This window comes from Scomber scombrus, chromosome 19 (assembly GCF_963691925.1).
Source record: "Scomber scombrus chromosome 19, fScoSco1.1, whole genome shotgun sequence".
Classification (NCBI taxonomy): domain Eukaryota; kingdom Metazoa; phylum Chordata; class Actinopteri; order Scombriformes; family Scombridae; genus Scomber; species Scomber scombrus.
In genome coordinates this window covers 7,273,144-7,295,600 of record NC_084988.1, presented here as the reverse complement: position 1 = coordinate 7,295,600, position 22,457 = coordinate 7,273,144, and the positions used below count along the sequence as shown (strand labels likewise).

At 39.7% G+C, this 22,457-nt stretch overlaps 1 protein-coding gene across 2 annotated transcripts in view; it reads left to right on the top strand.

The window, feature by feature from the left end:
• Nucleotides 1-1,352: 1,352 nt before the first annotated feature.
• The window catches only part of syne1b (spectrin repeat containing, nuclear envelope 1b), a 75,437-nt gene continuing 54,332 nt past the window's right edge, over nt 1,353-22,457 (top strand). Inside the window, exons 1-38 of one of the 2 annotated variants that reach the window (XM_062440588.1) lie at nt 1,353-1,428; nt 2,601-2,662; nt 5,568-5,663; nt 7,210-7,293; nt 8,223-8,315; nt 8,549-8,727; nt 8,907-9,103; nt 9,781-9,890; nt 10,321-10,371; nt 10,536-10,568; nt 10,874-10,981; nt 11,082-11,219; nt 11,675-11,839; nt 11,940-12,052; nt 12,192-12,360; nt 12,460-12,556; nt 12,672-12,692; nt 13,008-13,210; nt 13,349-13,513; nt 13,621-13,773; nt 13,872-14,015; nt 14,680-14,847; nt 14,986-15,144; nt 15,232-15,396; nt 15,687-15,821; nt 16,038-16,196; nt 16,645-16,853; nt 17,613-17,721; nt 17,869-18,033; nt 18,288-18,455; nt 18,558-18,734; nt 20,079-20,219; nt 20,348-20,508; nt 20,686-20,836; nt 21,077-21,304; nt 21,415-21,513; nt 21,731-21,918; nt 22,096-22,219. In XM_062440588.1, the coding sequence (XP_062296572.1) occupies nt 1,353-1,428; nt 2,601-2,662; nt 5,568-5,663; nt 7,210-7,293; nt 8,223-8,315; nt 8,549-8,727; nt 8,907-9,103; nt 9,781-9,890; nt 10,321-10,371; nt 10,536-10,568; nt 10,874-10,981; nt 11,082-11,219; nt 11,675-11,839; nt 11,940-12,052; nt 12,192-12,360; nt 12,460-12,556; nt 12,672-12,692; nt 13,008-13,210; nt 13,349-13,513; nt 13,621-13,773; nt 13,872-14,015; nt 14,680-14,847; nt 14,986-15,144; nt 15,232-15,396; nt 15,687-15,821; nt 16,038-16,196; nt 16,645-16,853; nt 17,613-17,721; nt 17,869-18,033; nt 18,288-18,455; nt 18,558-18,734; nt 20,079-20,219; nt 20,348-20,508; nt 20,686-20,836; nt 21,077-21,304; nt 21,415-21,513; nt 21,731-21,918; nt 22,096-22,219 (5,163 nt within the window). The remainder of the gene's footprint in view (nt 1,429-2,600; nt 2,663-5,567; nt 5,664-7,209; nt 7,294-8,222; nt 8,316-8,548; nt 8,728-8,906; nt 9,104-9,780; nt 9,891-10,320; nt 10,372-10,535; nt 10,569-10,873; nt 10,982-11,081; nt 11,220-11,674; nt 11,840-11,939; nt 12,053-12,191; nt 12,361-12,459; nt 12,557-12,671; nt 12,693-13,007; nt 13,211-13,348; nt 13,514-13,620; nt 13,774-13,871; nt 14,016-14,679; nt 14,848-14,985; nt 15,145-15,231; nt 15,397-15,686; nt 15,822-16,037; nt 16,197-16,644; nt 16,854-17,612; nt 17,722-17,868; nt 18,034-18,287; nt 18,456-18,557; nt 18,735-20,078; nt 20,220-20,347; nt 20,509-20,685; nt 20,837-21,076; nt 21,305-21,414; nt 21,514-21,730; nt 21,919-22,095; nt 22,220-22,457) is intronic. The other variant, XM_062440589.1, reaches the window with a different exon arrangement.

Below are 22,457 nucleotides of genomic sequence, written 5' to 3'. Positions count from 1 at the left end.
ATTGTAGCACATCTAAAAAGCTCCTTGTTCTCTGTGTGAGCATCTGTCAACATCATTCTAATGGTGCTACTTCTAACCTTTTGCTGTTTTTTGATGTGAATAGGGAAAAAAAATCCACTTTCACTCAAATAGCTTTTCTGGGCCAGTTCCACCAGCAGTCTATAGAGCAGTAATAATAGCATCACAAGCTCAGGTCTATTTTTAGTGTATCAGAAAAGCTTTTAGTATGTCGGTGGTCTTGAAAGAATAAAGGGATATTTCTGCAGGAAATGATAAGCTATCTTGTGCTGTACTTATTCACTATTGTGTGTGATATTCACAAGAGAGGAGTAGTAGTCCAAGAGAATAACAGACTGGTCAGAGCTGAAGTGGTTCTACTAGGTCTTACAAAAAAGTGAGAGGCTTTAGGGCTTTGACATGATACTGAATGCAATGGGAATCCCGTGGTGGGTGTGTCTGCTTTGCCGTCACAATAGCATTGATGCTGAGAGAGAGAGAGCAGGTGGTGGATGTTATTCACCAGCCTCTGCATGAATTATTAAGATTAGTTGCACCATGGTGAGCTTTGTGTAGCAGTCTGTTAATTTTGGTTTTGGTCTATTTAATCAATAAGCCTTTGGGGACTTCTTTCAATGAAGAAAAAAAAATAAAAATAAAGTGATTATTTTTACATTTTACATTTATCATTGTTTTGGATATTTTTAATACTATTTTTAAGTACAAATTCTCATAGAGGATTAGATCAATCTTAAACACTAGCCATGCACACACACACCCCTCCAACACCACACACACACACACACACACATACAAAACCCAGGCTTAAATCGGGATAATGCAGCCAAGGCTGTGACATCACCTCTTCTCACATGCTGATTGGTGGAGCCTCGCTTCTAGCTGATCTCTCCCCAGCCTCAGAGGGTACGATGATACAGCGAGGCAGTGCAGCGGGGGCTGTGCACATCCACACAGGCATGGCTCCTCTGGATGGGAAAAACACAGGAAGAAGGAAGGATTGGATTGTAAATCAAGCTTTCTGTTAGAGGTTTCTACTCTTGCTCTGTGTGCGTGAGTGTGTGTGTGGGTGTGGGTGTGTGTGTGTCAGTGTGTCTGTGTGTGAGAGTGTGAGGGAGGAGGGGACGTTTTCATCACAGCCTCCAGCAGCTTTTTTTTGCTTTCACCGGGGAAACCAGGCAGCCAGATCTGTTTTGTTTCCTTTGGAAAAAAGGGAGAAGGAAAGCTGTGTGTTTTTGTGCCAGTTTTTCCACTCTGGATCTTATTTTCGCACATACATATATGTACCTTGGAACTCATGAAACGCAGAGGGAGAAAGCAGGAGAGTGGGGTGTAGAATGGCTCACTATAAGGATGTATCTGTCAGGAAGACTTCGTTAAATCTGGTCACTGGATTTTTTCAGTATCTACGTGGTAAGTAGGGCAGCAGCACTCATCATCTCTCATCAGTGTGGACCTACGTAGCTTATCTGGGATATAGCTGCGAAAATAACATATGCTAATGGTTTGTGGATGAATCCCTGCTGTCTGAACTAGTTGTCATGCCACACAAAAACAGCTGTATGTGTGCTGCATCTGTGTGTGTGTGTGTGTGTGTGTGTGTGTGTGTGTGTGTGTTTGCTTGTGTTTTTGTGTGCATCTGTATGTGCATACTCTGCTTCAGTGGGCATCCCCTGTGCATCAGTGATGAAGCATTTGCCTGTGGGTTAACATGATGTCTTTGCTCTCTGTATAGTGTTTGCATTGCTTCCTTGAACACGTGACTACTGTCTATATCGGTAAGGGTGGATGTTTAAAAATGGCCACTCTGTGCAGTGTGCAGCACTAGCCTACCGGCATGAGTGACTGGGTGTTAGAGATCAGTCCCAGACGCGACAACAGAATCACTAGAGCAAAGAAATCAGTTGTGTTGTTATAAGTGTTGCATAATGCATGAGGAACTGTGGCTGAATATACTATTAGACCACAATAGAGGCTGGGGGTGACCTAAACAGTCACGCATGTTGTTACTGAACACAGAGGGGGTTTATCAGATATGTTCGTAGAAATTTCCCCTCCACTCATTCTCTAATCACCTCATGTGGCTTATTTTTGAGAGCACTTGTTGGGAGCATATAATACACTAGCGCTGGCAAGCTTGTGTTATTCTCATTGCACACATTCAGCCATTGCTGAAGTGGTACTTCTCAACATGCTTGCTGCATGGCTGCTGCAATGCTACTTGACACCCCTGTGGCAGTTATTTAACCTTATGCTGTGTAGGGGTTGGATAAAGTAGGATTCAGGCTGGTAAAAGGCAATGACTAAGACTGACAAAGGTTATAATTTGGTATTAATATTTAATGCATTTTATGCGTCTGTGGTAGCTATAAACCCAACCATTTCCATATCTAGAATCAATTCACAGCCACTTCTTTACGCAAAAACAATGCTGTTACAGGTGATGATCAAAGTCCTATTACATCCATTCTCCCCTGTTTGAATGTGTGTCCTCTGTTAATATCATAAGCTCTGTCTCAAGTCAACAGTGAGAGCATGTGGCATTAATCCGGTATTGAAATGTGCTGTGTGCCTTTAATTTTCAGATGAGCAAGAGGCAGTGCAGAAGAGAACCTTCACAAAATGGATCAATTCGCATTTAGCGAAGGTAAGTGTGAATTTTCATCCCTGCGATCTGCTTCTTACACTACGCACGACTCATGTGAATCACTTGTCACGCTTTGGATATTGTGGGACTTTACACGCTCATCATGCTCATGTAAAACAAATTGTCAAAGCAGTTACATCACACTGAAGTTAGTAGGCTGTGCTATGCTCACATATTTCATCCGGGAGAGTAGTTCTGTTTTTATTGCTCCTCGTGATTATGTAGCATCTCTTTGGTCACTGGTATTTCAGTCTACTGACCCGTCACGCCTGTGTGTGGAGAGAGCTGACTGCAGGACTGCAGAGTTTTGCCATGCAATAGCAATAATAATGGCCTTTAATAATGGCGCTGCACAGGACAAATGAATTTGTCAAGTTAACTGTAAATAATGACATCCTTTACCTCATTTATGAAGCATTCAAATCATGTCGGATGTCAGAAATGCTTTTTGTAATAACAGTTTGCTGGATCTAATGGTGGAGAAGGAGCACACATTCTTATCTTGTCCTGAGAGGAGAACTATTGAAAAGGTCATGGTAGAGACTGCTGCTCGTTACTTTGCTGTAAAGATGACACAGACATGACGGAGCTTATTACTCCATGTCTCATCTCAAAGGCATCATTGCAGTTCGTTTTCAAGAATCTCAGCAGGAGCATTTATACTTGGATGAGCTTCTCTACTCACTAGCAGGGTGTGTTTGTGTGGACATATGGGGGGTTTATGGAATTATGCAGAAACTGGTGGGTGGTGTGTATGTGTTTGTATTGTGTATTAGATGTTTGTGTGTGTGTCCACCTGTGTGTGAGTGTAGGTATTTGAGTGTGTGTGTATTTGTGGATTGGCAGGGACAGTGATGCAGTGTGCAGATGGAGAGCAGGGGGGTGAGAACAATTCCCTGCAGGCAGTTGTGTGCTTCTAAGGTTCATGGATGTAAATTATAAGGCACTAAGTGTACCAAAATAACACATGCTCATGGTGTATTACATCACACACTGTGACCCTAAAATAACATAATCTTTATTAGATTGTGTATTAAAGTGAAAAACAGAACTATGAGTAATCAGAAATAGTTGAAAATATTTCCCAGAACATTGTCCAAATGCAGAAAAAGTCACAGGTAATCCTTATGTGACTGTAATCACAGATGACACAGCAGAGTGTACAACTAATCAGACACAGATACAGGGGTTAGATCTGGATCTGGAACCAAAGAGAAGGGTCTTTTGTTGAGCCTAATCTGCCCACAGTAGTTCAAAGCATGGCTTCTAAAACTTTAGAAGAATCTCAGTTATGTGGTGGGCCAACGTAGAGACGCTCTGTTGGTCTATTCTTCTTTATTCATGCACTGCGCCCGGCTCACTCTCTGTGCATACCAATAGGACCATTAGAAAAAAAGCCACATCACGAAAGAGCTTTCACCTAGTCATATTTACCCTGCAGTTGCCTCTGTATGACAGATATTATTCGCTTATTTAACTGGATACTTTACAGGGGATGTGACTTTTTAATGTCAGTGCACTAAAGACTTGTTGCACTGATAATAAAATTCTACTGGAAATCATTTGGATGTGTGAAAAAGTGATGAATAGCAGAATCTCCTTTTTTCTAGGTGAAAGTGTTTTATTATCGGAGTTTAAACTTCCTCCAGCTGTCATGCTTTCCCTAAGTGGCTTTGTTTCCATTTCCTCTGACGGTGTATTATTATCAGTTTTCCAGTGTTTTTCAAAGTTTTTCCACTCTTAGCACTTTTCATGTGACTCTGTTGCTCTGTAAATTGATTTTCCAGGGTGGGGTTGATACTTTAAATGACAGAGGCTATTTTTGTGTGATTGAATATATTAGCAGTATAACTGGATAAGCATAAGATTACTTTTTTGTTGTTGTCATTTGACAAGTAGAAACAGACTAGTTGTATGTTCCTATAGTAAAATAGTATATAATTATGGCTGCAAATAACTATTATTTTCATTATATCTTCTGCTTATTTACTCAATTAGTCAATTAATCGTTTGCACTATAAAATGGCAGAAAAAGACTATTCTACAATTTCCTGGAGTCAATGTCACTTCTTGAAAATATCTTCTTTTGTCAACAGTCCAAAACCCAAAGATACTCTGTTTACTGTCATATATGCAAACACTGTCTTCAGTCATGCAGTACTAATGGACCTTAGCTGTTAATTTAACAATGCATGTTTTGGTCAAATACATTAAAAAAAATAGTATTTGAATAAAGACTAAACATAACACATCCTCTACATTACTTTAGTCACAAGAAGAAAAAGTGTACATGTGCAGAATAACAGGGCAGACGCTTGCCTCTTTACACAGCTTTGCCCCAAATAGGCAGCCAACTGCATCCTGGTATGAAGTATGTTGAGTTGTGAAATGGCCTGTATACTGTGCCAAATAAAGAATTCCCATGGTGAGCTTTCCTTTTAATTAAAGCTTCATTCTGCTGAAAAAATACACATCTGTTTAGTTTCCTTACACCGTGCTGCCTGTGTAACCCAGTAGGTAACGACACTTTCATTCATTTTGGAGATTATACAGATCTGGAAATGTGTTGATATCATATCAGCAGACAGTATCCAGTTAGGGTTAAACGAGTACCATCGCCTCAGGACTGGGCACCAAGCCACCGCTGAGGCAAAGGCACCATCTTTTCAGCTGCAGGGAGGCTCTGTAGTTGTTGCTAACAAGCCTGTTTCCCACAAACAGCATTTGGTATCTCTTCCTGGTAATGGGTTAGAATACCAATATCCTTTCACACTATAGAATCAACAATACAAAAACATTACTGGTTCTATAAAAGCTGCTCTAAAGATTTGTTCATTTCTAATTAGAGTGATTTTTCATGATGTTTAGCTTCTGCATGTTAAAGTTGTGTTTTTTTCTCCTCCAGCATAAACCGCCACTAGAGGTTAACGACCTTTTTGAGGACATCAAAGATGGGGTGAAGCTTTTGGCTCTTTTGGAAGTGCTGTCTGGCCAAAGACTAGTAAGTAATGCTTCTGAATCACTTTGCACAGGATTTTAGCACGAGTTGCATGGATATGTTGAGCCTGATTTGTACCTTTTTAAGATGCTTAAGTCACTCTTTTGTGCAAAGTGATTTATACTCTTGATTATATGTGTGGATTTACAACAAATTGAGTGCCCTCCTGCATGATGTGTGTTCAGAATAAGGCATGTGTAAATGAGGACATGTCTTTTACCTTCATATTAACAAATCAACTTTTATGAGTTGATTCTCTACATTATATTATGCTTTATGATCCTGTTTATTTAACGATGTAAAACAAGAAACCCACAGGCATATTCAAGTGCATCTGTCATATTTGTTTTTGAGTTACAATAAGTCAATTATAATAGATTTTTAAAAACTGTCAAAGTTGAATGAATGACTTGCAAAATTTTGAGACATGCTTGTGATTAGCCCGACAATTATTTTGTCTCACTTCATTCTGTCACTGAACAAATTTGAGATGTGGGCAGCGAATCAGAGGTCAGGAGCTGTTCATTGAAACAATTGAATCCTTTTTAAAGCTATTCTTCCACAGCTAAGCAATGAAGATCATACTTGACGTTTTTCATGTTCGTGTTTAGGAGATCATTAGATGTTTTTATCCCAGTTAATTGGAGGAAAACAGAGAAAAAATTAAGTGGAATTGATCTGTTTATTCCAGTGCTTTCATAGTTACAGCACAATTGAATCAGGCTGCAACCAAAACTTAATTAAACATTATATGTCCATTCTAGCTTCTTTTGTTAGGCAACATGAAGTTGAGGCAGATCCATTTTATACATTTTTGTTTACCGTATATGCATTTACAACATGAAGAAGTCCCCAGATAAGTTGCTGTTGTTCACATTAAGTGTTAGGTCACTGCACAGAAATTACACAATCATAATTAACATCTGAGCTTCCTCACTGTGAGAAGCTGCTGGCTCACCAGTGTTTGTCTCTCCCTGACCCTCTCTCGCTCACACACAGACACACAGACACACACACACACACAGACACACACACACACACACACACACACACACACACACACACACACACACACACACACACACACACACACACACACACACACACACACACACACAAGCTCAGACTGTGATAGGTATTTGGTAATGAGACCTGTCTTGATACAAAGTGCCATGTCGCCTGTAAGGCTGTTACTTGGAAAATGAGTCAGAAAACCAGATGGTTTCATTTATTGCTTTTGAGACATGAGCTCTGCTGGTTTATATGAGCTAAACATTTCAGACAGATCTCAATTAAACTAATTTTTAAAGAACAAAATTATAATGTTTCTCTTAAAGCCTTGATAATACTTCCAGACCACTTTCCCTATTTTACCAGGCAACTAGTGCCAAATATGATGGCTTTTCGATGTGATTGGCTGGTACAGCAGACAAAATTACCATCTGCACTTATTTCTTACCATTTTTCAAATCAGCAAATTATTAATTAAGCTATCCCTAGCTTTGTATTGATTTCCTAGTGTCATTTTCACTGTCTGTTCTTTATTTAGCCCTCTGAGCAAGGCCGCCAGCTGAAGAGGATTCACTGGGTTTCCAACATCGGCACTGCCCTCAAATTCCTCGAAGGCAGGAAGGTAATCATTGAACCTTTTTGAAGGTGACCTTTTCCAACACAAGTTTACATTATACTATAAAAAATGATGGCATGTCTTAAAGAAGTCTAGAAAAAGGCTCTACAATATATCAGATATTTTTTAGTGTACACAAGGTGCCTCTGTCTGCACGGCTCATGCTCTGCAGAGAAGCATCAGCTAGAAACGGGACTTCTTGATTACATAACCCATCTCTAAATCCTTTGGCTCTATAAAGCCTGTGTCCCACTTTTCTCTGGGTTCCCTGAGGACTGAGACTTACATTGTTGTGATCTCTTCCCCCATCATATGTGCCTTCAGTCTCTGTATCGAGGATCTCCGGTCAGTCGCCGTTAAACACCCTGTGTGATCATAAACTGTATGCATTCTTTTCATTTGATGCACGATGTGTACTACACGATGCTTGGATACAGCCATTCTGTTTCTATGATTGAGGCCATTATGCTTTATTACTGACATGCGTTTTGACTAGTACAATGATTTCTGATGTGTCTGGCTACCTGCTTTTTTCTAAGCTGGTAAATTGTAGACATGCTGGATGTAAACATGGCAAATTATGACACTTTTCTGATGCAAGGTTTGCAGTGTTGTGGTGCATCTGCTTTTCCTTTACTGCCTAGTTGAACACAATCTGTCTTTTTTCCCTGTTTGGTTCACTTTTTCTGTGGCTGTTTCTGCCTTCCTGGTTTGGCTATCGGGATGCTCCATAATTATAATACTTATCTGCATCAAAGATCTGACTTTGATGATTGTGAGCAACAACAACAACAACAAAAAGCTTGCAATAGTTTTGTGGACGGTATGAAACTCAAAGGGCTTCTCTAGATGAAAATGTAGAAAATTCTCACTTCCAAGAAGTCTTCCAGATGACTTATTTTCTAGCATAATCCTCTGCTTGGCTTTTGTTTCAGATCAAACTTGTTAACATTCATGCCACCGACATCGCAGATGGACGACCATCAATTGTCCTTGGGTTGATATGGACCGTTATCCTCTACTTCCAGGTAATACTTCCCTAAATCCGTAGACTTTAATAACTGTGCTCACTCTAAGGTCAGTTGCTGCCCTATGAGTAAACCCTGCACATCAAAAACTCTGTCATCAAATACATTTTAGTCAACATTTTAATCCAATGTGGAGGTTAGATTATGTCAGAAAAAAAGGGGATTCGGAAAGATCTCACGTTACTGTGGTCTCAAAAAACACTTTTATCTTTTGTTATTGTTTTTCCATTTAGATTGAGGAATTAACCAGCAACCTGCCAGCCCTCCAGGCCCTGTCTAACAGCAACTCATCTGTGGAGAGTATACCTAACTCTGAAACAGGAAGCCCACCCATGAAGAGGAAAGTGGTTAACAAATTTCAGGGCAATGCCAAGAAGGCCCTGCTCAGATGGGTGCAGTGCACGGCTGCCAAGTATGTCACTTACAAATAATTTTTTTGGCCAGGTGCAATTTGTTTATGGATATGTGTGTAGATACATTTCTATTTGCTGAATAATATACATAGATAAGGTTTAGATACTTGTTATTTTCAAGGTTTCTGTCTCAGATAAGAATTTGCATAACATAAATGCTTACATGTATGTTTCTCAGGAATCATGGACTTGAGGTGAAGGACTTTGGTGCCAGCTGGCGCAGTGGCGTTGCGTTCCAGTCAGTGGTGTTTGCCATCAGGCCAGATCTGGTGGATATGGAGGTGGTGCGGAGGAGGAGCAACAGGGAGAATTTAGAGGAGGCCTTTTCAATTGCAGAAAATGAACTGGGCATTCCTCGACTGCTCGATCCAGAAGGTGCCGTTGACCTTTCTTACCCAGAGTCAGATTCAATAGCAATAACAATGTGTCACTAACTTAATGGATTTGTGTTATTCTTACTTTTGCATGATAATTCAACATTTGCCAAGCATAACAAGAGCAACTATACGGTTCTGATTATATGTAAAGTAAATAGTATTACTCCTTTGATCTATTCCTTTGAGTGTTTTTGACAGAACATGTATTAAAAACATCAGCGTACCCCTCCAGAGGATTAGGATTCTTGTGGCTCAGAGTTTTAGTCGTTGTAGAAGTGAAGCAGTCTGCAGTGGCTCTGCAATTCTGTCTTCAGAGAGCAGAATCGTTGTGCTTTATTGCACAAAGACTGCACCAAACCGTCTCTGCTTTTACAGGAGCTTGACCCTGATTTCTAGAAACATCAGGTCAAGGATGGAGATGAAAGTAGATATGTATAATTAGCTGTCAGGCCTCAGGAGATTTATCCTCTTGATGGCACAAAATGTTTTTTTTTAATGCTTTATAGACTTATTACCAAATGTAATGGCTCTGTCACATCTGCCTTTTATTTCTTCAAGTATTAAGTTAAGTTAACATTTAAATGCTGACACAATACTGACATTTGGAGGCTGGAAAATCCTTTTCAGTGTATACTTTCATCCTGTGCATCATGCATTGCGTGTGTTGCTTTGCAGATGTGGATGTAGACAAGCCAGATGAAAAATCCATCATGACATATGTGGCTCAGTTCCTCAAACACTACCCAAACCCTCACCACTTGGAAACTGATGGACAACAGGATGAGGTACCTTTTTTCACGCCTGTATTGAACTGTATATTATGTCCATGAAAGGTAGTCATACATGGGCAAATTTTGGAGAAAATATCATTGAGTTAGCACTATATACTGTATTACAATTGATATTTAACTCCACGTGTTATTATTTTTCAAAGTTGTCTATATTGTTGCCATTCATATTTTATTGTCTAGTATATCATGATTCATAGAGATCATAGCAACAGTAAATGTTAATATGCTATACCTGCTGCTGAGCTTAATTGATGTACGCCTGTGTCTTCAATTCTTCATATTTGTCATTTTATCAAATAAAGTTCTAATGAGCCAAAAATAATCACAGCATGATCACAGTGGTAATATAATCATCAATCATTTGGTTTCAATCATCACACACTCATTTATTTTTTTCCATCTACTTATTTTTGTGCACATTAAGCTGCTTCTTGGCTCAATTCCAACTTTTGCACTGTCGGTGCCAGTGCTGCAGGTGAGAGCTCAGGTCATAGCGCTGCATGCTTTCTGTTTGGGGTTTATATTTTTACCTCTCCATCTCATTTCCCATCTATTTTGCCTATTTTTTTCCCTTGCTATTCTAATGCATTGTGTGGTGTGTTTGCATCTCTCTGTGTGCCTTGCTGCTTTCCTGGATAGTTTGCTCCCCAAGATATAGAACAAATGCTTGAGGTATGTTCAACTAAATTAACAAACTTAGTGTTGAGGTTTGATGAGGATAGTAGTATCCATACCCCTTTTTCTTCTACCATGACTTCTAAAACTAATCTGCAAAGAAGTAGAGAATAACTTTGTGTGGAAATTTAACAGGTTCTGTATTTTTCCTAATACTTAACTGTGTTTTTTTTTATATCTAATCTTAATTGTTGAAGTGTTTCTGGGATGTCAGTGTTGTGTGTGCTTCTTAACATATTGGCATTTAGCATCATATATTTTCCCCCTGTGACTCTAAGCAAAATGTTTCCTAATTATGACAGAGAGAGGAGCGGAAAATGCTGAGAGAGCTAAAGGTGTTTTTAGACCAGCTGGAGAGAGATGTGCTGCGGGCCCAAGGAGCAGAGGGAAACCTCACTGACAAATATCAGGTGAACTAGGCCTGAAAATACACAGAACAACGTTATATAACATTTAGCTATGACAAAGACCTTACCTCCTCTTATCTCCTTTTATTCCATTGTTTTGCAGGCATTTAAGAGCTTCCGTGTACAGTATGAGATGAAGAAAAAGCAGACAGATCCACTGCTGCAACCAGTCAACAGAGATGGCAAGCTGTCTGTGGACCAAGCTCTGGTCAAGCAGGCCTGGGACCGTGTGTCTGCCAGGGTAATTGTAACTGTATTATATACCTGCACAACATGAATTATGAGATTACCTATCCACAAAGAAAATGAACAAAACCTGAGAATAGAATAAAATAGATATTCTTTTCTAAATTTGTCATTATGTTTTTCTTTGCTTAAAAATTGCATCATTGCACTGATCATAATGGGAGAACACACAACTCAGAGCTCCTCTCTTTACCCACTGCCAGTGTAAGTTTAGTGTGTTGCAGGCGACTGAATTAGAGTTTGTCCAGAGGGGAGTAGATGGGAACAGAGGAGGTTTTGTTCTTTGGGGCAGTCTGCTCCTCTGGACATCTACAGCTTGTCTAGACTGGCATAAAACTCCTTTGTAGCCTGACTGCTTGTAAACATGTGGTCATGTTCTGTTCAGCATGGCCTCCTCTATGGTGGGATCTTGCTTTGGTTGAGTGGGTTTTTAATGGATGTCAATTGCAGCTGCTGGACTGGCACATCCATCTGGACAAGTCCCTGCCTGGTCCTCTGGGAGTGATTGGAGCCTGGCTTCACAGGGCAGAGATGGCTCTGAGGGAAGACATTCCCATCCAACACGCTCATGACGAAACAGCCAATGTTCTTCACAGAAAACTAGAGCAGCATAAGGTAACAGAGTGAATACCTACCATTTCTATTGCTATTGTTTTATGCAGGTACAGCTGAAAGGAGATGCAGTACAACATTTTCTTGGGTTTACATTTTACAGGAGGTATTAAAAAACTTGGAATCGCATAGGCAACCCTTCCAGCAGATCCACAGGGACAGATCAGTGAACGGGGTACCTGTCCCACCTGAACAGCTCCAGGACATGGCTGAACGGTATGACCTTTAATACGTTCTAATTTTATGTACTGTGATATCTAAGAAAGTAATCTGTGTTTGGTTTTTCTTTGCCTCTTGTAAAATCAAAGCATAAATTGTATGATTATTGTGTTTAATCACTGCGTTAAATTTGCAGGTTCAATTTTGTGTCGACATCATCGCACGCTCACCTGATCAAACTGGAATTCTGTGAAATGAAGTATCGAGTAATGGCGTTTCTTGTGTTGGCTGAGTCAAAACTCAAGTCCTGGATCATTAAATATGGCCGACGGGACTCGGTTGAACTCTTGTTGCAAAGTTACCTTGTGAGTTAAAAATATTAGTGTTGCATAAGTATTATTAGTATTACACTGTGCCTGTCAGACTGTTTCATTTTTAATTTCATGTTTTCCTTTCTATTCCAGACTTTCATTGAAGGCCACAGGTTCTTTGAGCAGTATGAGATAATCTTCACATCCCTTAAACAAGCAGCAGAGGTGTATATAAAGTCTGACAGTTCAAGTAAGCCTCTTTCCTCTTTAATAATGAATTATATATACGTGTATATAAGTATTTGTCTGGGCTCATTGTAAACATATTGACAACTCATCGTCATATTATCGATTTCCTGTTACAGGGTCTAAGACCTGTAACAAAGGTAAGTCCAAAAACAGCCTGACAATCTTTAAAACCCTAACTTTGCTTGTCTCGTGAGCTGTTTCTTTCTGGGGCTGCACTTTTCTTTTCTAACATTCTTTTAACATCCAGGAGTAAAAAAATAAATAAATACAAAATTACATTTTGCATGAAAAAGTAACAATAATTGGAATGCTGTTTTAGCATGATCTTTTTGACATAACATAGGATCAACCAAATGGCTAATCAGAAGACATAATCAACTGCTGTTTTTATACAGGCGAAACCCAACTTGGATGTCTCTAAATTGACCTGTTGGCATATTTTTAATTTTCAGTTGACGAAGCAGAAGGGGTGAGTAAATTTCTCAGTGATGCCACAGCTCAGTGGAGGAACATGGCTTTGGAGGTGCGAAGTGTTCGTAGTATGCTGGAGGAGGTGATCTCTAACTGGGAGAAGTACAGTAGCACAGTGGCAGCTCTGCAGGCGTGGCTGGAGGACGCTGAGCAGATGCTTAACCAGTCAGAGAATGCCAAACGTGTAAGTACAGTCACACTGATTATAAATGGTATTTGACATGTACAGCTTTTAATTGTTGTGTTAAATGTTTTTACCACGTACACAAAGCATATGTGACTCTGAAAACTATACATCCTTTGTTTTTCTTTCTTGTTTTAGGACTTTTTCAGAAACTTTTCTCACTGGATCCAGCAGCACATGGACATGAACGATGCCGGGAACTTCCTCATTGAGACCTGCGATGAAACAGTCTCACGAGATCTAAAGCAGCAGCTTCTTCTTCTGAACGGGAGATGGAGGGAGCTTTTTGTCAAAGTCAAACATGTAAATGAATTACATCTTTTGAAAAACACGTACCACAAAAAATATATAATGATAGTTTTCATTACAGCAGCTCAACTTTTCACTGTCTTCCTCTGTTTCATTGGCAGTATGCAAGAGCAGATGAGGTTGATAAGTTGAGGCAAGACTACCAAGATGGTATTAATACTTTAAAGATGTTCATGGATGCAACCAATGAGAAGATGACTGCTCCTGTCCAAGTATCTTTCTTGAATGTCAGAGCATTTGTTCAAGATGTTGAGGTAAACAGCCCACACACTCATCCTCAGGTTAGACAGATGTTTCCACTGTGCTCTGTGCAATGAAAAATAATTATACTGTGTATCTCAACTTCCTGTAGGAAATCAAGCACAAAGTGCCAGCAATGGAAGCAGCATGTAAAGCAGCGAGCCGTACCGCTCAGCTGTTGACCAAAGACACCCCGCAGGAGGAGGTTTCACAGATGATGGCTGTAATGGTCTCAATCAAAGAGCAGCTGAGCAAGGTCTGACCAATGTTAATATACTGAACAGTCTTTCATGTATTTTTTGTCTGTGCATGTGTGTTCGTTGTTAACTATTTTTTAAGGCAGATACTGATGCCCATTTTGTATTGAACTTGCTCATAACTTATATTGTTATAAAATGTATTATTTCAGCCTGAGTACTTATTTACATAAAAATATAAAAAATAGAAAAATGTTTTTCTCTGGAAAACACGCTGTTGCAAGATGTGGAAAACAATGATTATATTTTATATATAAAAGTAAACAGACGCATACCCATACTTTACCCTAACCTTAACCAACAGTCAACCAGAGCTTTGATACATAAATGTTTCAGTTATTTTTTGGTACTAAACAAACAATCTAATTAGCTTTACTATAATAAAATACAGAGCTTTTCATAATCTGCAAACGATTTATACAAATGATTACATTTTTGGAATATGTGAAGCTTGAATTAGCTGCAGTAAAAATTATATTGCATAATTTAATAGGATGTAGTTTTCTGCAGTGACGACAGTGAACACAACCTTAAGACTAAACTTAAATGTCAAGCTATATCTCAAACTGTTATTGTTAACTGTTATTTTGATGTCAGAATAGAACAAAATGATACATCGATCACTTGTGATTCACTTTAATCGACATGCTTTCCTCTGATCAGGTAAGGGAGCGGTGCTTGCCTCTGCTGAGAGAGTCTCAGTCGCTTTTACCTCAACTTGAAGAAATGGAGAAGAACATCACAGGTTTCTATCAGGCTCTGGAGAAGGCCAGTCATATTACCAGTTCTACCGACTCAGACGGACCTGTAGACTTTAAACAGAAATGCCAGGTGACTAATCTAATAATGTTTCAATATGGTACTGTAACAGTTTTATTGAGTGACTTTTATATAAATCACATTTTTTAGACTAAAATAATTAGAAGATTAATGAATGGTTAACACTATGCTTGACATTAAATGCTGCAGGAGCTTGCGACCTTCACGCACAGCTGTAAGAAGTGTCTGACAGTGATAGAGAGAAATCACCAGACCATCCAGAAAATAATGAACAGCAGTAAAACCCTGCAGCACATGGACATGGGTCTTCTGCAGAAAAGAGTTGCAGACCTCCAGGCCTCCTCACAGGTAAACCTCAAAGGGCCACATTATTCAATTAGAGTTAAATATAAACACATTTTGCATTGTCATTGAATTATGTGTGTGTGTGTTTAGGCCATGATTAGAGAATCTACAGAGTGGCGGAAGCACGTTGAGGCAAACAGCAGCCTTATGAAGAGATTTGAAGAGTCACGAGTGGAGCTGGAGAAGGTTCTTAAAATGGCACAGAGCTGCTTGACAGAAAGAGGCAACCCAGAGGAGCTGCTCAAGAAACACACGGTAAGAAAATGTATCATGTGCAGGATTCAGGCATCATACACAATCCAAACTACACTGTATAGTACGTCTAGTCATATGGTTTCTTTACCACACATATGCCTATTTTCTTGATTGCAAATATCATATTGAATGTAATTGTTCAAAACCTGTCCAAAATAATAATTAAATACGCCTGTCTGTCTCAGCACAGCATGGAATAAAAGGATATATATATGTAATTAAACCAGAGGATGCATCTAAATGAGACATGACCTGCCCTGTTCAAAGTGTGACGTGTGATGTCTTTGCAGGAGTTCTTTGGACAGCTGGACCAGCGGGTTTTGAATACATTCCTCAAAGCTTGTGATGAGCTGACAGACATTTTGCCGGAGCAGGAGCAGCAATCGCTGCAGGAAACAGTCAGGAAACTGCACAAACACTGGAAGGTTGGTCACATTAATAGTGACAGTGACAAGCTAATTTTGTACTTCTCTCTCAAATGCATGTTGTCAGCTCCAAAATGGTTACTGGTGCAAGACTTATAATAATATTTTTCATAAACCAAACTTTCTATATCCCTTCTAGTTAATACATTTCTTGAAACATACTGCACAAATTTCTCTGAATCTAATCTCATAGTTTGTGTATTTCTCCTCTTCCAGGATATTCAAACAGAAGCCCCGTTTCACCTCCTCCATCTGAAAGTGGAGGCGGAGAGGAGCAAGCTGATGGTGTCATTGCAGGAGTGCCAGGCGGAGGTGACCAGGGAGAACCGCCACCTGGCTAGCATGGGGAGCGAGAGGCTCATCAAGGAGCATAGGGTGAGCACAGAGTGGCTGACTGCCTGGCTGAGTTTCAATCAATCAATCAATCAATCAATCAATCAATCAATCAATTAATCATATATTAATGACCACATGACTGGGGTCGATGGAATTTGCTTTCATTTCAGCAGGGAGGGCAAGCTTAATTCAACATGTATTGATATGCGCTGATTCATTGCTCTGTAGCCTTGTGGGAAGATTTTGATGAACTAATTCAAAGGAACTGGCATAGTCTAGTATCAAGCAAATACTGTCCTCATTCAGCAGCATTCTGTGTCTTCATTTTTTTTTCAAATAAAGATTTAGATCTAATAATTTATCATCCTATGATCCAAACTTAGGGCAACTGAAATTACACACACCTACTTATGATATATAAAACAAATTATACCCTTTGTTCATGGCGTGCACTTCTAACGCAACTAATTGTGTTCTCTTACTTTAGGCTTTCTTCAGGGAAAAGGGTCCTCAGTCCATCTGTGAGAAGAGGCTGCAACTAATGGAGGAACTTTGTCAGAAACTTCCTGAAGGCGATCCTGCCCACCAGATCCTTGACACAGCTGTTAAAGACTTATCTGAGGTCCGTGAGGAAATCGAGAACACCCATCAGAAGCTAATGCAGCACCAAGATAAATGGAAGGAGTACAACGCAAGGTGCAGTGATAAAAAATTCAAATTCAAAATGACTTGTTTTTGTTAAAGCAATGTTGAGGAATGTGTTGAGTTTTACCAGGCAGCAGCAAGCCTTTCATACCCAAATTAATCACGTTTTAAATTCTGTAATTCACTTCAGATACAGATTGACAGTTGTGATTAAGACACTGCACATAAAGTAGACACAATAGTAAACAGAGAGGAGCCTGAAACCGACCATTTACATGCCCTGTAGTCACCACGTAGCTCACGTAGACCTGATGTATAATTACATCTTGAGGGGTGAATATTAGCTGCAGCAAAACCTTGTAGCTCCTGAACTTTTTAATTCAACAGGGAGATCTTTATAATGTGTTGATTATATTAAAGCACTAATACTGTATAATTTTTATGTAATAACTCCTAAAACAAAGGGTTATTTGAGATACAATGGTTCGTATAATACAAATGTTACTTTCATTTGTTTTACATGGATTTTTCCCATATACTGTTTGTCTCATTTTAAGGATTTTTTAATCAATTATTGATGTTATAATTGTCTCAGGTGAGATTTGGCTCCACTTTTGGATAATTGTTACGGTCTGAGGCTTTAGTATAAAATGTTTCACATTATGAATTTGATGCCTGACAAATGTATATGACTGAAACAATGTACTGACAGGGTGCAAGAATTCAGCCTGTTCTCTCCTCTCACATTTAATTATTCCTGACATCTTGTTGAGTTTTTAAGTAGATTTTTCCATTTCTGATGTGAAACAGGTATGCCGAACTCTCCTGCTGGCTTATATCTAAAGAGAGTCAGCTAAGGCTGCTGAGAAACCGAGCCAACGACCCCAGAAAATATAGCCAGGTGAAGGCTACCATCACGGTAAGTTAGTCCCTCTTCTACGGCAAACAATGTGATGTGCTGTAGCTTGTTCATGTCATTATTGATGAGATGAGACTGTAAAAATGTTTCGCATCAGATGACTTTATTGACCATATGGACTATATCACACTCTGTTGTGGTGAGCAGGAGCTGAGGAATGATGCAGAGCTACAGGAGGGGAATCTTGGCTGGCTGAAAAGCCGTATGGCTGTACTGATCGAGATCTGTGCAGACAGCGATGCCCAGAGGCAAGGAAGTGCACTCAGCAAGCTCTCTACGGATTTTAAGGGTCTTCTTGCTTCCCTCATGGAGGTAAGTGAAGCTCTCACTTGTTTTTATTAAGGCACTGCATTCAATACAGATGTCATATCCCCTCTGGGAATCTACAATTTACTGCTTAAACATTTAAACGTATTAATGGCACATACAGATACAAAAATATTACAGTAATCTGTTATCAGCTGTTACATATCAGAGCAATTTCATGTTTCAATGTGCAAGAATGGACTATACATACCCCATCATTAAATCCATCATGTTTGTTCTTGTTTTGTTTTATCTTCCAGGCTGAGAAGATGGTGCTGGCTGTTGGGGACTGTGTGCAGTTCAGGGGAGAAGTACAAGCTATTTTAGATGATCTTGTTCAGGGGCAGAAAGAGGCTCAGGTTGAGGTCACCAGAATACTGGACTGCCCAACTGTTCGAGAAGCACAACAACTACTTCTTGTTCACCAGGTACTGCAGGACATGAAATGGATGTTCTTTGTTTTGCTTATTTTAATGGCATAGATGATGTATTAGTGTTTATTGGTGATTGTGTCTTCCCTTTTCTTCTAGCAACTTTTGAAACGCCTAAAACTGAAGAGAAAGGATGTCCAGCAGTTGATCACCAGAGGCCAGCAGCTCCAGGCTGAGGAGGGTCTGGGAGAGACTCTGCAGCAGGACCTGCAGAGTTTAGAAAACACACTCAGCAAAATGGAACAGAATATGGATTCACAGGAGCAAAGTCTCGAGGTGAGCAATGTGACAAGGCAGCGTTTTATTTAACTTATGGGACATTGTTAATGAGCAACATTTCACAGTAAATCACAACTACTATTGAAGAATAATAAATTACTGCAGTCTTTGCAAAATATTGGCAACATGTTGAACAGACAGAGTGTCAGAAGATTGACTAACAGAGGTGATAAACTCTGACATTGTCTGATTTAGCTGTTTGTCTGTACTTTTCCCAACTTCTTAAAAGTCAGAAGGTTTTTTCCCCCCATGTATTGCAATGTGCAGCTCTGATGAATCACTGTGAAATGAATGGACGATGTGATCGATAAATCACTGTCAGCTGCTTAGCTGAATCCCGACACATATCCTCTTAATGATGTCATCGGTTTAGTTACTAAATGATGGCATTAACAGCTGCTACAAATATATGCTGTAGAGTTTTGGAGTCCTTTGTAATATTTGGTGATAAGTCTTGTCTGTTGTCGTCTGTACATACTTATATGTGTCTGTTCTGCAACGGTTTTACTGAGTGTCCCCTCCAAATTGTTCATTGATATTATTTTGTCTTGAAAATTGAAAATGAGCCTCCAAATCTGACGCCTTTGCACCATACCGATGTTATTTCATATGTGTTTCCTGTGATGGATAATTAATGAAGGAAAGGAAAGGAGACAGATTTGCCTAAGTTTTATGAATAGAGAAGAGAGGGATTCTCATTTATGCAAGAGGCTTTTTCAGATGCCGCATTAGTGGAAAAATGTCCTGAATGGTGGGCAGAGAGGTCTGATTGATGTTTTCTGCTAAAGCCTTTACAGTTCCTTTTGAAGAGAGTGATACAGTGAGTCATTCATCATACTCTTCTCGATGCTATTATAGAACGTAGACAGGATGGTGTTAGAAGTCTTGAAATGGAAACTTTCTGGAGGTTTTTCTGTGCCTGACAGGAAGCATTAAGGGTCTGTGTAGATGAAGGTGCACTTGACGTTTCTGACTCTTTTCATAGCAGAACCACTGATATCCAGAGGACTGAGGAGGTACTTGCAGAACATTAACTGTCCTATAGCTCTGTCAGTATGCTGACTCACTACCCCCACTGATACGGCCAGAAAACGGTGGTGTCATAAGCATGCATAATGACGTGGTTTGAGCTGGTTTGGCAGTACAGTCACGCATCAGAGTATCATTTCGGTTGAGATTTTAATCAGGGATATCTGCCATTACACGATACTTCTGGAGGGCCACATAAGCGTTATTAATGCCTTCTACCACTTTTGGATCAACTTTGTTTTGTTTTATAAATAAAATGCTACTGTGTATAAAGTGCTTGAACGTACTAGTTTTGGGCTTTGTCATCCTCAGGTCACACTGGCAGCCTGGCAGGAGTTTGACAGCCAACAGGAAGCAGTGCATGAGTTTGTAAACAAGGCACGCTCAACAATGGAGAGAGACCTGAACTTCAGTAGTCCAGAGAGCCTGGCTGTTGAACTCGACCAGGCCAGAGTAAGAAAAGTTTGTCTTTGGGTTTACTTTCTGGGGACATATCCTGTGGTTTAGTCTTGACATGTCCACTAAAGGAAGTATATCAGCTAAACAGAGAAAGCTACTAATATTCCCTTTTTCGTAAACAGGTTTTGCTGAAGCAGTGTGAAGCAGAGGCCTCACATATGAACACCTTGCTGAAGAGAGCGACAGAAATCCAGCTTGGTCCAAAAAACAAGACTCTGCTCTTACAACAAGCTCGCTCCCTCAGTGAGCAAGTGGACAAAGTAGAGTCTGGGCTCAAAAAAGAGTAGGATTATGGATTTTATTACATTTTGTGTTTGCTGAATAATGTTTGAGTAGTCTTTAGATAGCTGTTGCAAATACTTAATGGTTTAGCCAAGTGTATTTGAAAGTCTCTTCAGAATATCTTGTTTATATTTAGCTTTTGAACAGCTCATTTGTGATGTCTACTCTTGTGTTCCAGTGTTAAGACTCTTGAAGAAATGAAAATCCAGTGGGATCGGTTTGGAGCTGGGTTTGAAGCCTTTTCCTTGTGGATATCCGATAAGGAAAAGCAACTGGATGTCCTGAAGAGTTCTACTTTGCCTCTTGAGCAGCAGATCAACACAGTGAAGGTACTACTGTGCATTATACAGCTAACACCACGTTTTGTAACTGTGAGAGTACTGTAGCGAGCAAGCACCAACCACAAACCATAACACTACTATAAGAATCAATTAAGCCACCTGAAGCAACCACAAGCATAAGCGAGCAACAGTACTGGCCTTATTTAGCCAAGTAACATCGTCACACTGTTTCTGTTTTTGCTCACTTGTTTTACGTACATTAATTTGCAACCCTGTTTGCATTTGTAGGCTGTTGGTGCAGAGCTTCAAGAGCGTGCTGAGGTTCTTTCTCAGCTGGACGCAGACTCACAGGCACTGGCCCAGTTTGTATCTTCAGGGGAGGCGGCTCGCATCAAGGCCCGTCTGACCCAAATCGGGCGTTACTGGGAAGAGCTGAAGGAGAGTGTACAGCAGCTTGATGGACAGCTGGAGGAAAGCTCTTCTCACCAGCAGAAGTTCAAAATGAGCCTGGAGGAGGTACAACAAATAAGCTGATTGACCCCTTTTTTTTAATATCATGACAACATGCAGTTGTAACACTGTGGGAAAATGTGGGCATGCAGTTAGTTTTGATCTTTATTTTCCAGGCGGAAGCCTCTCTCGGTGAGCTGCATACAAAACTGGAGAATCCGATCAAATCCTGCACCTCCTCCTCAGAGACCTACAAAGCTCTTCAAAACCACATGGTATTTAATTGTTTTTACTTTCCTGTTTCAATTAAAAAAAAACATTAAATAATTAAACAATTATTTTAATTTTGTTTGCTCCATTAATTTAAAAAAGGTACACTTTATCCGAAAGATAACTGCAATGCTTAATAAAGTGCCACTTGTTCCTTTCTGTCAGTCTTACAGCTCTCGGGTAATGCACTGTGGGTCACTTTCTTGTGTTATTGTTTCCCAGGATGTCTGTCAGTGTCTAGAAAGGCTGAAGGGAACCTTGCTGTCCCTGTCAGCTGGTGCCCGAAGGCTCAGTGACAGAGAGCAAGCAGAAAGGACTGTGACACAGCTAAATTCCAGCTATGAGCAAAACGTACAGGAAGCAAAGGACAAACAGAGCACTTTGGAGACCCTGCTTTCTCTTTGGCAAAAGTAAGAGCTGTTGAACATACAGTAAATTTATTATGTAGGATTTTAATTGCACTTAAAAAACAATTAAATTTGACCACTGGCTTAACCTAGACTTTTAGATAATGTCAGATTTTAGATAAGATGTATTCTCAATTAAGACTGTGTAAATGGAAAAATAATTCAGGTTTTAACTTTCAGGTATGAAAAACAGAGATCAAACTTTGTTTCATGCTTGGAGAGGAGTGAATCTGCATCCAAACCAGACAGTCAGTGTCTGTCAGCTGATAAAACCAAACTCCGCAGTGAGATACAGGATTTGCAGGTACAATACATCCACACAAACTCATGTAGTTCTCTGAAACATAGTGGCACAATATTATTTTCTGAAGGAATAAAGTTGCCATCCTGAACTTTGTGCAATGACAATAAATATTTATCTTATCTTATCTTTTCACTTTTCTATGAAACATACACGTTTTTACTTTTACTTGTCAAGTCCCTAAGAGTAACTGTTACCATCAAAACTAGGGTTAGGGTTAGGGTTATCCCTATACATATCT